The sequence below is a fragment of the Pipra filicauda genome, unplaced genomic scaffold (genome assembly GCF_003945595.2).
Source record: "Pipra filicauda isolate LSUMZ 115617 unplaced genomic scaffold, ASM394559v2 scaffold38_size3968069_pilon, whole genome shotgun sequence".
NCBI classification, from domain to species: Eukaryota; Metazoa; Chordata; class Aves; order Passeriformes; family Pipridae; genus Pipra; species Pipra filicauda.
This window is the reverse complement of record NW_024104520.1, coordinates 1,124,391-1,140,432: the sequence shown is the minus strand read 5'-3', so window position 1 is coordinate 1,140,432 and position 16,042 is coordinate 1,124,391. Positions and strand designations below refer to the sequence as shown.

At 38.6% G+C, this 16,042-nt stretch overlaps 1 protein-coding gene across 2 annotated transcripts in view; it reads right to left on the bottom strand.

Moving 5' to 3' along the window:
• RFC1 (replication factor C subunit 1) overlaps positions 1 to 11,144 on the bottom strand; it is a 33,575-nt gene extending 22,431 nt beyond the window's left edge. The window contains exons 1-4 of one of the 2 annotated variants that reach the window (XM_027746789.2): positions 10,944 to 11,144; positions 5,691 to 5,819; positions 3,918 to 3,993; positions 2,817 to 2,936 (exon numbers count right to left, since the gene is read on the bottom strand). In XM_027746789.2, coding sequence (XP_027602590.2) covers positions 2,817 to 2,936; positions 3,918 to 3,993; positions 5,691 to 5,819; positions 10,944 to 10,946 — 328 coding nt within the window. In that variant the 5' untranslated portion in view covers positions 10,947 to 11,144. The remainder of the gene's footprint in view (positions 1 to 2,816; positions 2,937 to 3,917; positions 3,994 to 5,690; positions 5,820 to 10,943) is intronic. The other variant, XM_039384990.1, reaches the window with a different exon arrangement.
• Between the last annotated feature and the right edge of the window lie 4,898 nt (positions 11,145 to 16,042).

The following is a 16,042-nucleotide window of genomic DNA, read 5'->3' as shown; positions in this document are numbered from 1 at the left end:
ATTCTCTTCATGCATTTCCCATAAGTATGTACAGCAATTTCCATAAGTATGTACAATGCAAGTATTGCCCAGGGAGTGGCAGGGACAATATTTTATTCCCCCATGAAACCTTTCAGTTAAGACATGCTTATTCACTGACAACCTGGTGCTCATTTGAACCAGCGTTTGGATGTGGGAACTATTTTTATTTTGCCAGCAGTACTAGCACTTCACTAATAGTTTTTTCTGAGATTTCTGGGGTTGGTTTGTTTGTTTCCCCATCCCAATATTCTCTACATTAAAGAGTATATATTCAGCAAGCACATTCACAAGCTATTCTTTTCTCCTGTCTTCTAAGTTCTCAACAAACAGCTTTCCAGTAACCTACAGACCTCCTCAGCTCCTACGACTTCAGTTTTTCTACCTTTATAAATAACTCAGCCTACCACTAGAATGAGGCTTTTCTTATTTTAAAAAAGTTTATTTTCCAATATCCAAGCAATCAAGGCCATTGCTACATATACCTAATTACATTACATGATGTATATGAAAGATTACAAGCGAGGTCACAATTCCTGCCAAATAACCACCTGTGATGAGACCGGGTGAGGTTCAACAAATCACAATAGCAGGTCATCTTCTACAAACAAAGCTCAAGGTTCCATACTTCTTTAAACAGTCAAAGTGTTACTTTGACAAGTACAACAAACACTTGGATTTTTCTCAATCCTGTAACACTGTACTATCAACAATAAAAGGCTCTTTTTTTTCCCTTTCTTACCTGATAGAATAACTTCATTTTATCCTTGGCCACCAGTAAACTAAATACTTACTTAGATTCAATTTGTTTTAATAAAAACAAAAGTAGTTATTATAGAATTACAAAGAGCAACAGTTCTTGCTTTGTTCTTTTGACTTTTAAAAAAATCAGCTTGTTCACAAGCTAATAAGAAACAAAGCAATGCAACAGCCCAATCAGTCCATTCTTATACAAACCAAAAAGTTACTTTGCCAACACTTTTCAAGAAAGCTGTATCCCCCATAGTTATACAGAAGAAGTGAAAGAAATTCAAGCAATAACAGGAAGAAAGTTTGAAATTAAACTGAAAAGGCTGAAGCAATTAACTACCAAACTTCTACTGTCTACTTGATGCCAAAAGGCTCTTTCAAACATATGGCCATGGATAGAGCCCTTGAGAATGAGATTCTGACTTTTGATCCGAGTCCAAGCAGCACATTCTTGATATAAGTTTTCGGCTCCATAACAGCAAAAATAAGAAAAGAACAAATCCCTACAAATTTCATGAGGACCTTTTCTGTCTATATTTCTGTATTACTCTTCTTCAAAAGCATATTTATCTCAAACAACAGCTGTATCAATACCACTTAAACACACTCAGCTTGACAGCTCCATTAAGCTGAAGAAACAATTTATACAGATGAAATATAAACAAAATTCAAACATTAAGTCTCAAGTTATAAAGGCATTGTTTTAAAAATACACTATTAAGTCAACCCTGGGTGTACTTAAGACTCTTTTGATAAGAAGTAACCTTGAGCCTGTGGTTTTCAGGGATTTCACTAATAACCTTGATAGTGTTCCCATGGAAACAGAAAAACTTGATTACACAACTTCGAATTGCATAATAAACCTAAATATGTACTCTTTATTCCTGAAGAATCTGATCATTTACCTCTGGGATCAATGCTTTTAATAATCCTTTCAATTAGGAAAGAAATTTTGGCCAAACTTTCAAAGGAAACAAAGCTTTGAGTAAAAGGATAAATAAGATAAAAACCATGTCCAGGTTACTTTGGAAAATTGCATTCATCTGAATATATGACACAGTACAGCTAAATGCCAGGTCAAATATCTAGGACAAGCAAAATAAGTACAATACATCTTAAACACAGTGATTCTGAAGTGAGCCCAAGGAGGAAGAAAGTGTAGAAAAAGCCCAGCAGAGCCACACTTCTAATGCAATACTGCAGCAAACAATCCCTTTTCATTTTAAAAATACATGGTATGATTATAGGGAGGCCATGTTGATGTTCAGCAACATGCTTACAAAAAAATAACACCATATGCAGGTATAGTGCCTACTCTTCCAAATAAAGTACAATAAAATTCAAGGAGGGATCACAGAAAGACTACTAGAATTCTATCACTCAAAAAACACATTTTATCAAAACAGATTTGGATACAAGTCTGTTAATTCTATCACAGTTTCTTCAGGGTGTACTGTGGCTAGTAAAGAACTCTACTTCAGGAGACAAATACAGAAACCTGATAGTTATAGCTTCAGCTGAACTCAGACTGGATGAAGGATGCACATCCAACCACTGCAACAACTGACAAAACGTATGTGTTGATAAGTAAAACACAAAACCCAAGAACTGTTGCAGTCACCAACATATCAGGCAGAGATTAGAGACATGGAAAGTCATATACCAAGTAAAATAAAAATCCATGTTTTCAAACCTATTTATGGTGTGCTAGTGAGCAGTTTAACTATATTAAAAATTCTTCCTTCTTTCCCTAAATCTGTGGAATTGTCTTAAGCAAGGAAGCATTATCTCATTACATTATATGCCTACTTAAATCAACCTAAGCCACTATCCAACATCACCTCAGTTTTACCCTGTGCCTGACTTTACAGTATTTGAGGCTAAACATCTGAAGTGCTTTTGGTTGTTTAAGGAGAACATAATTTGTCTTCCTCAGTATTAGGTTTTATGATCAAATTTAAGAGTATATCAGTCAAACAATCCATCCCACCAGTAACATAATCCGCCCCACTACAGCTGAACACATAATGATACATTTCTTCCATTACCTGTCTCTGAAATATAAACAACAGGATCCCGCTTTGGAACTTTACCAAGTTTTGAAGTAGCTGCTTTTTTCTCAGGTGTCTTCTTGGATTTTTTCACTGACTGCACCTCCTCTTCTGAATCTGTATTTTGACCACAACATAAATGTAGATTTCCTCCACATACACACGCAGGCTTTAAGTAATAGATCACATAACAGTTAACATGTGTTTACATATATTCAACTGAGTGAGAAAGAGATTCCATATTCCTGTCGTATGTCAGAGCATAGCTTCATTTTTTTATCCATCATATAAGTGACAATGCAAATTTGGCCAGAACTCTGTCTTGACAAGTGTTTCTTTGTTTACATAACAAGAAATATTTTGTTATTTATTCCAAGAACAGCTATGCCTATATAAAAACCTCTCTGAAAAGGAATGCAACAGTCAAGGGTACCACAGCAGTTCACTTCAAAAAAACCCAAACAACACAACAACAACAAACAAACAAACAAACAAAATCCAAACCCACAAAAAATACTATATTATACTGGTGTGTTCCATGAAACTGTAAATTTGTAACTATGAAATGAATATTTACTAGATTTTTTTAGTAGAGAAAGACACACAAGTTTGCTTTTAAAACAATCTTCCATATTATATTCATGCAACCCACAAAAATGTAAAATTATAGAATATGATCAGCCTCCTGTACTCAGTGTAGGATGTTATTTACCCCTAAAAGAAAACCTAAAACTCTCCAGAATGTATATACAATTTCATAGCAAAAAAAAAAAGTTACAAAGTTTCGATAAAATTTACTATCTGAATTTCTTTTTTTGTGGTTTTTTTTGTGTGTGGGTTGGATTTTGGTCTTTTTAACAGGTATTTTCTTAGAAGTTATTTTGCATTGTATATTACATGCATGACATACACTGCACTCATATTTTTCAGACATATTTATCCATCAACATTTACTGTGAAAAATGTTTTTAATTGCATCTATTCCATAATAATAAAAAAAGCAACACAAAAAATTTCAGATGCACCATTTACCTGATCAACCTTGAATGCTGATGCAAGGGATACAAAGGAACATTCAGAAACAACTGTGAACACTACCTGAATCATAGATTACTCTCCTCTTCTTTTTCGTACGCTTTTGTTTGGAATCATCTTCACTGGGTGAACTGTTCACCTAAGAGTAACAGTCCATCAGTTCATCAATAAACAGAGCCTTCCAGCTTTTACTCAGTTACACAAAGAAATTTATGAGTTTCAAACAAATTCTAACAAATTATTTATTTTCCAATATTACATTTACAAACAGTTTTCTGCTAACTCATGGGCGGGAGCAGGAAGGGTGCAGGGCAGAGGAAATGAGGAAGAAACTGCAGCAATAAAGCTAAACATGCTCCAAGCAAACTACAGATGTTTGAAATAAATATTCTATTTAATGCTCATTAAAGTTAATCAAAAACAGATTTTTGAGCACTTCCAATTGTTAATCCAAAAAAAGAAATGGTCCCATGCAAAAAACAGGTCAGACAGGCCAGTAAGTTACTTTCACTTTTGTTTCCACACTGGATGTGTCTTCATTGTAACCCCCAGAATTCAACACAACCTCAGAGAACAATATACCCAATGGAAAAAAAGAAAAAATCATGCACAACATTTGAAGCTACACTGATTTCCAGGTCAGAGCCCTTGTTGTCGCAGGCTCTCTCTCACCCCTTGAGCAGTGCAGCCACCGCCAGGGATTGCACCAGTGCTCACACCTGACAAACGTGCCCCAGGTGGCACCAGAGAGAACTGAATTGTCTCAAGGAATTTTTTATTTTTTTAAACGTTGCTAGTTTTAGATATTTAGAAAAATCACAAGCTGCACAGGTATAAAGTTTCCTCAGTCCAACAAACTACCAACTATGCTTGTTTTGTAATCACGTGCAGCTGTAAATGCTTTTATTTATCTAGAATTGTATTTTTAGAGTAACTCATTTTATCATCTACATTAAGTCCTAATCTGAAATCCATTAAATCCTTGATATAATTGGAGAATTGCACAGTAGAAATAACAGATCACAGAAGATAACTGCTATGTCTTTCAGCTCCACTTAATGGTCCTTCATTTTCATATTGAAACAACTAAAATATAAAGTCAGAATATTTTTTAAGGAACATCTTACTTCCACACTGTTATGCTTCACATTAAACATTCCATCCTATTAGAAATCCTTCCATTTGCAAGCCATTTTAGAGCTATCTTTAGCCACTGCTTTCTTTTTTATACAGCTTGAACGATGAACACGTGAAGTAGCCTGACACCAGAACCCAATCTGGTTTTAACCTATCATTTTAAAGAATTTGGTCTTTGCAACAGGTTTACAGAAGTGATCCCAATGAAGACAAACAATATTAATGTTTCCCCCACAGGTGTTAGAACATCTGGTTAAAAAAAGTGGTCAGAAGGCACCTCCACCACAGACTTTTACCTCACTTGGAAGCATGGCACCTTTGTGATATGCCTACATCTACTGTGCATAAGCTTCAACTTTAATTAAACTAAAGATTAAGTAAGCAGAGCTACTTAGAGAACTGTGGGCAATAATTAAAATAACTTCAAATACATCAAACTGTTCCTACACTAGCACCTAATCATAACAACTTCTACCTGCCTTTGCCCTACAAACCAATTTTTTTAAATTAGCAGTTTTCTTCACCACCTACAAAGTTAATATTAAGTGGTAGTTCCCTCCCATGCCTATAAAAACAACTGACATATTATCTGTTATTTTAGTATATGAGAAGAATTATAACTTTAAGGAATGCTAGATACACAAACAATCCTGTATCAGAGAAACCAAACACTTTATAAACAAGAAAAGCAAAACTAACCTTAGTCTCCTTTTCCCTTTTTTTCCCACTTGAGGGTCCTTCACCATTTTTAATTTTTTCACTCTTTGTCACAGTCTCACATTGTTGTCGCTTTCCAGGAGGTACAACACCAAAGAATTTCCGGATATCCTAGCAAAAGGGAAAACAATAAATTTTTAAATACATATACATATACTCATCACACTATAAAACAGCAATGCACTGAAATTACTTTCTCAGCAGCTCCATTACAATATATATTGATTTTGAAATTCTGTTTATGATTCAGAAAACAAAGCCCAGCTAGTTAAACGTAGCTGCTCAGACACCCACACCACCTTTCTCGACTTCGAATCATGAAAAAATTTATTTCTTCCTTAGTCATCTTCACCAACACACATTGCAAGACAAACTTCCACTAGCAATGAAATACAATGACTTAAGATAGACGTTTAATTCTTTTTTTTTCCAATTAGTTATCACAAACCTAGACCAAAGTACTTCTACAGTTACAATGATCAACACAGCTATGAAGTAGTGTCAAATATAAAAAGACAGTTAAGTAGTGGGACATACTGCATTCTCCACCTTCTCATAAATTTAAGACAGTAACTTGCATCTCGCTAAAAAATTAGTCAGCTAAAAAGAGGTAACATTTAAATAGAGAAACAATTTAATATCAAGACTTCCAAAAGATCTATTTTGTAACCTTATTTTAGTACCTGACCACAACAGACATAACAAGCTTTCTAAGTGTGTAAAATCAACAGCTGAAGCTTCAACTTTAGAAAAACACTATTGTATAGACAAAACCAAATCTGACTTCTGTCAAAAAAAGCCCACTGGTTCAGGTTTATTAAAAAGAAAGTGAGAAAACAGGTACCTGGTTGGTATCACTACCTCCAGCATTAGCAGCCATTTTAGAGAAAGAAAGTGCCTCACATGGCCTAAATAATATAGAGAAGGTAAAGGATGTGGCTCAGGCCTACACTGTACCCAGCTGAGAGCTATTCCCCATCATGGAGTTCATCTGGTAATTTATTATTATCGCAAGTAACCACAAGTAAAGTAATACATTCTTAAGAAATCTGCATCAAGTCTGATTGATAATAAGGAGTCTTTCAGGCTCCTTTTCTCTTACCAGCCAGCTCCCTGGCAGTTTGGATTTAGGGCTTAAAATCAATGGAACATGTAATTTGAAAGCATGCACAAAATATGGGACATGTATAGATTCATTTAGCATAAAACAATTTTCTAGAATCAGAAATGTTATTTCCCGTAAAAATTTAGGCTCTTTGTGTTATAGCTGCATATAATAACATAGATTCAGCAAGCAGACAATGGTAGACTGGAAAGCATTCTTCCTTAAGTGTGACTTCATACATTTCCATTATGGAATTCATGCATAGATTTTCAACACTCTACTATTTTACATGTACTCCTACAATATAAATGCATTACCATATAAACTCTCAAATTCTGCCCATCGATACCTTTAGCTAACAAGTTTGAAGAAAGCATCTGTTTTAAAAGTCTCCGAGTGGATTCGTGGACTTGATCACTCAATTATACTCATTATTACTGACTTCTTTTTAGGCTTAAGATAACAGGCAAGAGAAAAACAAGCCTCATTAGAACTTCTATGTAGTAAAATAATTTAAATACTTACTACAACCCTGCAAAATAAAGTGACTTCAAAGTTTTGGGGTTTTTTTTAATAGTTGTTACTTTAAAGCTTAAAATATTTGGAGAATTAATTTTAGATCAACAATAAGGCTCTACTCATTCTGTTGCTTTAACTAAAAACTGTCAAATAGCAAGTGAGCTGCTCTGCAAACTTACAAACCTCTACCAACCTCTATGCTTTCTGGAAATTGTTGTGAGGGAACATGAATACATCCCAAAATCAGAGTCTTCAAGCTTAACACACTTTACAAGTGATAGCAGGAAATACGTGTTACATTGGATAGCCCAACTTAACACCACCTGTCTGGTTTAATTTACTTTTAAAGTCTATTGGTAGACTTCTACAGAGGCTTTTTAGCAAGATTTATTTATCATTCTTTTTCCTCTATCTTCATCTTGAGTTTTGGATTCCAGTTCTGGAATCAGTTTTTCTTTTAACATGCACATAACTGTGGTAGAAGATTTGCAGAACCTTTTGGTGTTGCGAGAAGACGCAATAATATTAGAATTTTTTAATAGACTTACACAAGGTTTATGAAATGCAGACTTCATAAACTACACAGCCCCAAGATACAAAGGAAGACTGACACCTATGCACAATCTTCTTCAAACTTCAGAGTTATAAATTCACCAATCTTCTTCAGCTATCCCGCTCTTTATAAGAAAAGGTAACCGTGTTAGCCACTGCTGACATAACAGACGGTGAATACAGAATTGCTTGGGAGAAAAGTATGCCACACTGCAACAATAAAGTTACCCTTCAGTGACGCTTTTATCCAAGAATCATGAGATTTTTCATGCCATTTATTAAGAGATGCCAGATAAATTAATTCATTGCATAACTAACTGCAGAAATGAAGCAATGTAAGTATCTATCATTTAGACTTAAATCCCAGATAGGATCACTTGCTTCAGTTCTGGGTTTGTTTATTTATTTAACATACTCTGACTGACCCTCTCAGTGGTTTATAATGCCATGCATATATATGAGATCACCTGGTAGAAAAACTGTGTGTGTTTAGCTTTTATTATCTATGCTCATTCAAATCAGAAAAGGCATCTATCAGTGGAACCATCAAGTTTCCTTCCAGGATATTGCCCCAAAAACCACAGCAGTGTGCCTTGCACATCCTGGAAAAACCCACCAGCATGGCTGTTCCAGGTGGTCCCCTTGCCCATAACACTAAAATCTAAGGGCAAGACTATATTGGTGTGTCTCCCCAGGTGTGCTTCAGCAGCAGCAACAAGACATGTAATTTTGAGCTCTTCCACTCTGGTAGGAGGTGTAACTAAGGCTTTCTGATCACTCTTGCTTAGTTAGGGGCGTAATTGATGCACAGCATCTGAACAGCCTAAAAAGATGGTTCCTGCTCAGCTTTTAGCAATGGTATGACCTCAGTAATGGCTGTGCCATCTAGTCCTTGCCAGTTCTGAATACTGATTCAAATCCTCCATCTTATGCAATAACAGGAGACTATAGAAATTCATCACATTGGGTTGCAAGTTTTCTTTTGAAAGATTTGTATCTGTCTGTTTTACTGAGGAAAGTAACACAAGCAGAAACTGAAACCTATTTGTTAGGTGGTACAAAGACTGGTTACTTCAAAGACAGTGTTTTTACAAGGCTAGTGTTCAATAAGGCATAATATTTTCCAAAATAACATCATATAATTCACTCTGCACCTCAAAATACAAGACAGAACACTGAATTTCACCAACCTAGCTCAGTGACTGCAATAGAAAGTATATGCACCTCATTCCAGGTATTCGGAGCATCCATGAGGGCCTTCATCAAAAGAATCATATTTATTTACAGCCTGCCTATTTCAGCACAAGTTTTGCCCCAACATCACCTGTGACATTTGGTGCTTCCAGAACAATTGCAGTAACTGAAATCGAATTTATAATATCACTTCAATGAAACTAGTAATACTTGCTTGGATAACTATACTTAATTAATATTTACTGATAGTGGCAACTGCAGCACAGGTTCTACATGGCATTTTTCAACCAGTGTCACAGGTCTAAGTACACAACAGCTGATGCTCCAGCTCCAGCCCTATGAGTGTCCCTCTCAGCTAGAGAAAACTCCAGCAGCCCCTACTCCCAGCCACTCATTCCATCAGGTGTACCAGTATAGCGCTCTGCTTGGAAACTGGGTCAGGCCACTAATCTGGGTGAAAAAATAAATCCCTTCTAAAACAAATCAGTTCATTGTGTAACTCTACACACAACAGTTCAGCACAGCTGAGAAGATGCTGCAGAACCAATCTGACAGGGGCTACTTACATTTGGCAATACACGAAAAAAGTTTGCAAGGGTGTGACACTGAATTGCAATACACTTGTGCTGTTGCTGCACCATTACTAACATCACTGCATTTTTGCCTCTGCAGCTGCAGCAGTGATGGTTGTACAGCCTCTTTGCTTCAGAACTGAAAAGAGAACGGGCTGAGGCAACTCAAATTGTCCTCAAAATTATTATTGTCTTCGTCCTTTCTAGGAAAGTGCCAGACATTGCAAGATGTGTGAATTCAGAAGATGACATAGAGGGAGAAAGCCTTTGTCCTGCAAAGGTGGGAAAGGAGGAAGCAAGTCTTCTAAGATCAGTTTTCTAAAAAGGTGTTAGCAGAGAAACAGGAGAAGCAGATTTGTCCTCATACATAAATTTAAAGCCATCGGCCAGCCCTAACAAACTATGAAAATATCACACATGACTAGTTTCAGGAGTCTAAGTGCTGGCAGACCTCTGTCATTACTGTAGAAGACTCAGACTGTATCACCCATCATTGCAGAGAATCAGGTTTAAGCTATAAACATGTTTAAACTCTTTGGAGTCCAAAATCAAACCTGAACGCTAACTGGCTTTGAACGGCATCTGTAGTTAAACCAGTAAAAGGTGTGCAGAGAGGCTCCATTTGAGTAGAAGAAAACTTATCTGAGCCAGAGATGAAGAGGGGATACCATCTTATGGTGGCTGCTTAAGGGAGCAGCACTTTGGAAAGCACAAAAACACGTATATGTTTATATTTACAAACTCTTTACAGCCTAATGAGGGTTGCATCCTTATTTATAAACAACTGCCTACTTCCAGACTTTTAAGTTCTTTTCTCCCCACTCGAACTGTTTTTCTGCAAATACTGCGCGCCCTCCAGCTCGGCAGAAGAAACGCCCTCGTGTGTGCCCCTGCTGGAATTAAAAGCAGAGTTAACACTCCGGCAGACCGCGTTTGGAGAGGTTAGCTCGTCCGCATTCCTTCCCCAGTCGAGCCCGCGGTCCACGCCTAATTCCCCTAATGCGATGAGCTGGAGAGGCTCAGCCGCTTCCCGCTTCGGCCAAGGGCATTCCCTCGCCCAGGGGCTCCATGGCACCACGCGGGGGGCCGGGGCTCGGTCGCTGCGGGCGGGAGCGCGGCGGGGCGATCTCTGCTCCGCGGCCGCTCCGCCGCCCGCGGGGCTCGCTCAGCCCGCGCCGGGCCCCGCCGGCCCCGCCGCCGCCCCCCGGCCCCGCCGCCGCCGCCCGCGCCCTGCGCGACGCCCCCTGCCCACGCAGAGCCCCGCGGCGGGGAGACCCGCGGGCAGCCCCTCACCATGCTGGCGGCGGTGCCCGTGCCTAGCGGGACGCTCCCGGCTCCATGCTCCCGCCTTCGCGCCAACTCCCGCCGCCCGGCGCGCGGCGCTGCCGTCACGGCCGCGACGGGCGGGGCGGGCGCAGGGGCAGCTCCGGGTCGGGGCCGGTCCCTCGCCGTGCCCCCGCCGGAACCCCCTGCCTCCCCTGCCGGCCTGCCCTCGGCACTTCCCCCCCTCTCCGTCTTCCGTGCGGGCCGCAGCGGCTCGTGCCTGCGGCGGGGGTTTAACCGCTCCCGCAGCTTCGGGCCTGGCCCGGCAGGAACGGGAGCTCCCCTCAGCATGGTGGGTGTGGAGCTGCTGCGGCCCGCAGGGAATGGCCTGTCCTTGGTCCCCTCCGGCAGAGCCGGAGAGCTGACAGTCCGAACGGCTGATTAAAAACATACAAGAAAGCAGAGCCAGGCCTCCGTGAGATTCGGCTCTTTTTAGGGGATTGAGGCAAACGAAGCATCCGAAAAGGCGTACAGCCAATAACAGCAGTGCAGGCGCCACCAGCCAGGCCTGGATCGGCGCAGCACAGCAAGGCATTTCCTTGTTATAAACGTGAGATGGTCCCTTCCGTCCTGGTGCCGGGAGCACACCCAGATGTGTCGGGCTGTGATTCCTCTTTGAGACAGCCCTTAGTCTGCATCTGAGGAGGTCAAGAGAAATTGAGGAGTTACGCTCTGTTTTCTCCCACTGATTCTTTAATTTTCTAATTCATCTTTAATGAAATCTTGTTCAATTTTCTAATTAATCTTTAATGAAATCTTGTATGTTTTCATCCATTTTGTTTCCTCTACTTGCTGAACACTGGCAGGGAATAAACTTAGTCAAACCAAATAAAAGAATTACTTGCCTGATGTTTAGATTCTGCAAACCTGTTGTATTGTTAATTATTGTTAGACTTGGAAAAGAATAGGGAAGGCAAACAGAATTTTGCCAATGATTTAGGAAACCACTCATTAAAAAAAACTAAAACCAAAAAGCAAAGAGTACAAGCTCAATTTGTGCTTGGCTCATACTGCAATTTCTAATGGTATGACTTGTGTACACTCTCTGTTCCCATCTTTCTTTTTCCTTTTTTTTTTTCGTTCTTCCGAGAACAAGAGACTGTCTACTTGGTAGGATGGTCGAATTCCAACAAAAATAACTACACCGAGATAAAGGTTAATGATACTTATTACTATTCCCATTTAATTATTTAAATTGGACTTTAAGTAATTGTAGGATCCTGTTTGTACAGAAATTGCTACCGTTCTATTATGAACACACATGGTTAGGTGGACTCATATTTTCAGCATTAGCCTAGCTTGTGAATTTGGATTTCTGCGTAGGAAACATGACAAAATAAGCAACTAAATGCAGATCCATAGCACAGGCTGTGCTTTTCAGCCTGCTTTACAAGTTATTGCATAAGCACTCAACATAATGGTTATGCAAACATAACTGGTATTGCTTTAGAAAAACATCTCCAGTGATAAGTTTGTATTTACATATTTAATTCTCATTATGTAATTTTTAAAGCTGTGCATATTCCTGATACCAGAACTAAGGAGTAGTTAAAGTGGCTGACATTTGTAAGAGCCAGACAAACTGTTCAAATAATGCTAAAAGAGTTATTGCAGGTGGTTATCTCTGTTTGTAGTTGATAAAGCAACCTAGAGTAACAACCAGCAGAGCAGTATCTGCTTGTGGGCTTGTGACATGTCCATGTTTCTTGGAAGGCAAGAGTTTAACCCTTCATGAAGAGATCAGACTGAATACCTGCAATGTCTTTAATTCACTCCCGGGTATGGTGGGGAGACAGGAGACCTCTGTTTCTGTGTGCCTGACTATGAAACCACTGGAAGTGGGAAAAACCTCACTCTGCCACAGGAAACAAAACTGAATGTTCATTGTATTATTATGTGCTTTGCAAGATAAAATCAAGGCAATATCTCTTTTGAGTCTATTAATTGATCCTGGGTCATATTTTAAAGCCATATTATCCAACTGAAAGTACACCTTTTTAAAAAATAGCTGAAGTACACTCAATATCATCACTCTATTTACAATTGTGACAAATAATTTTTTAAAAATTAGACTTGTTTTCTACCTTTCTGAAAATCACAGCCTATTCAGCTGTTTATATTGGATTTTTTTTCCAAAGTACTTGAAAAAAGTGAGATATTAGCTCTTGAGCTTGAGTCTTTTCCCCTGTTGAACCAAGCCAGTCCTACTGTTATTGTTAGTGAAGGCTTTGTCTTGCTTATCAAGAGGAGATTACATTTTCTTGTATTGATAAATAAAAAATAGCCTGTTCTCTTTTTGTTAATATTTTCATGTATATTTTCTTTTCAAACTTTTGAATATTGCTATGTTTATTTCAGAATTGAAATCAACTTTTATTGCAATTTTTGAAGGGATATTTTATTTACTGCTCTACACAATTTGTATTTTGAATTGTTTGAAACTTACTTGAAATATAAGGCAGAGACTTGTAACTTAATGCTGAGACACTTTTGAAGTCCATAAGGCAGTCTTTCTCACGTGTTTTAGGGGATAATTCACTTGAATAATTTGAGAAATCTCTGTAATGGAACAGAGATGTTCTGAGCTTCATAGGTGTCCAAAGGACCTCTGAGGTTAGGAATTGCCCTAAAGAAATACAGTGTGGTAATGCTGAGATGATTAGGGAGACACAACAAAAATATTTTTCCTGAAATTTCAGGTTAAATCCTGGGGGGGGTTTTGTGAAATTAACAGACATTAAAATACTCATTTACTAGATTGTAGTCTCTATTTTGGAGGAATACCATAGGGAATATATTGCTTACTAGAGTCTCTAGTAAAGAAAATCAAATTTTTCTGACATTGTAGAAAAAGGAATGAGCATTTTGATGCAGATGAAAATTCCAAAAATTCTTTGTAAATCTGTGGTGTAGTTTCTATTTACATTAGGCTTTCTATAGTATCCATTACAATTGGGCATCTTTAGAAAAGACTTGACCCCATGTCAAACAGCTTTTGCTGTATAAGGTAAAGATAAGTGATTTGCTTGATGCTGTTGTGGGCAATTATATAAGTTGTACTTTTTTGAGCTTCTCATACTAGTAGATCTGAGCAGCTGATGTGAATGTAAACATTACACTTTTTCTAAGTGAACTTTGTCTTTAGGTCCCTCTCTTCATTTGCATATGTAGGCAGAATGAATGTGTGTTAACTTGGATACTCCACCTAACATTCAAAACTCTACTCCTTTAAAGTAACATGTTTGGCATTTTTGCAGATCAAAACCCAGGTTTTCAAGCCAAACCCCAAAACAAGGAGAATACATATTCAATAGTCAAGTGAAAAGTTGTTTTCATCATTTGAATCATGTGCCTTGACAGAAGCAAAGAAGAAAAGGAAAATTGATAGCTAAGAATTTAACTGAATAATCATTAGTCTTCCCAACTGCTGAATCTGTATCAGCAGGTGCCCCAGAGATCTCAGCCTCTCCCAGCCTTGATTCATTCTGAAACCAGATTCGTTAAGTGCATGGCCAGAGGCAGGAAATCCCACTGTGCACTGTCATACTGATGTCCACGTATGGTATCAGGGTTGGAGCCTATCCTGACTCTGCCACTTGAGCTAGTGGAATAATTAATTCTCTTCCCCTCCTTTTGTACCCTCACTTCCCAACAGCTCCCTATGGCACCTCTTTCTTCTGCGCTGATTGCTTTCCAAATTACCAAGTGTTTCCTTCCCCCAGGTCCTTGCTTAGCTAATCAAAACCTCCTCCCAAATTCAAGTCACTGTATGACTCTCATCAGTTAAATTGCTTCCTCTCTAACTTCATGAAGTTACATTATAGCTCAAACAGTTAAATGTGAAAAAGCAGTAAGAAACCGGATTCGCAGAGGCTTGAAACACTGAATCATTTTCAAAACTTGATTATAGCAAGGTCACATCAATAATCAGGAAAGAAATACAATTCATAACCTTGTACAGACCAAGCATCTGGGAGCACAAGTCTCTGCTGCATCTTTCATATCTTGGGCAGGTGCAACATATTGTCTGCAATAAGATGCCAGTGGTACTAAATCTGCTGTAGTTAGTGAGGAGAAGCCCATTGTCCTTACCTTGTCAATAGATTGCCAAGGTCGTGGGTGTTTGGAACTTGAGCATCTGGTAATCGTAGTAACTAGCTGCTTTAGGAGTGTACTGGCATCCATAACAACTTGTATTTGGGTTTTCTTTCATTTCCAAGCTGCCTGTGTGCGGTAGGATCTTGACTAAGTGTGGATTAATTACTTCAGGTAGTTGATGGAGTGCTGGGTTTGTTATGTGGCAGAGACTTGTGTAAGATGCGTGGCTACCCCACCAGCAGTGGGAGCTTTCTTCTTCATCTGTAGTGAAAATGTTCCTTGTAAAGGCACTGCAGAGAAGTGCTTACACACATGGAGGTTTTGTTGTTTATCTTAAAACATAAATAAATTGTCTTTCATTTTTACTGATTAATCAGCTTTATGGATAAACTAAAGGTATGTCAGTGCTATTGTGCAGTGCTGCAATCATACTCTCACAGGTGGCAGCAGCACAGCAGTGCCTCTGGACTTTCATGTCCTACATGCCAGCAGGGCTAATTCATCCAAGCAGAGTGCTGTACTCAGGTGATAAATTGTTCCCATGTTCAGATTTTAGTATTTCTTGCATGTGAAGTTACTTCACACTGCTATATTGTTCTGCAAAGCTCTTCAGCAACTGTGGTCTATGTGTGGATACACTTTATATAACTGTGCCTCAAGAAAATAAAATGGCAGGACTCAGCCTTACTGTACTGAGTAAATTGACTATATCTCAACATATATAGTGTTGCTGTAATGTAAAATGTTAAAAGGTTGAATCGTATTGCATAACTGCTCTGTAAAATATTCACTGTCAACAACAAAATTTCCCACAAGTCCAGGGAGAGCTTTTCAGCAGAAATAGGATGTTTGAGCAGGGCAGGACTGAGGAATGATGCAGTCCCCTTCCAGCCATCCAATTACTCAGATGGGAAAAATAATTTTTTAATTGGAGACTCTGTAGTCTGAAATATATTAATGTTTCCTCAAAA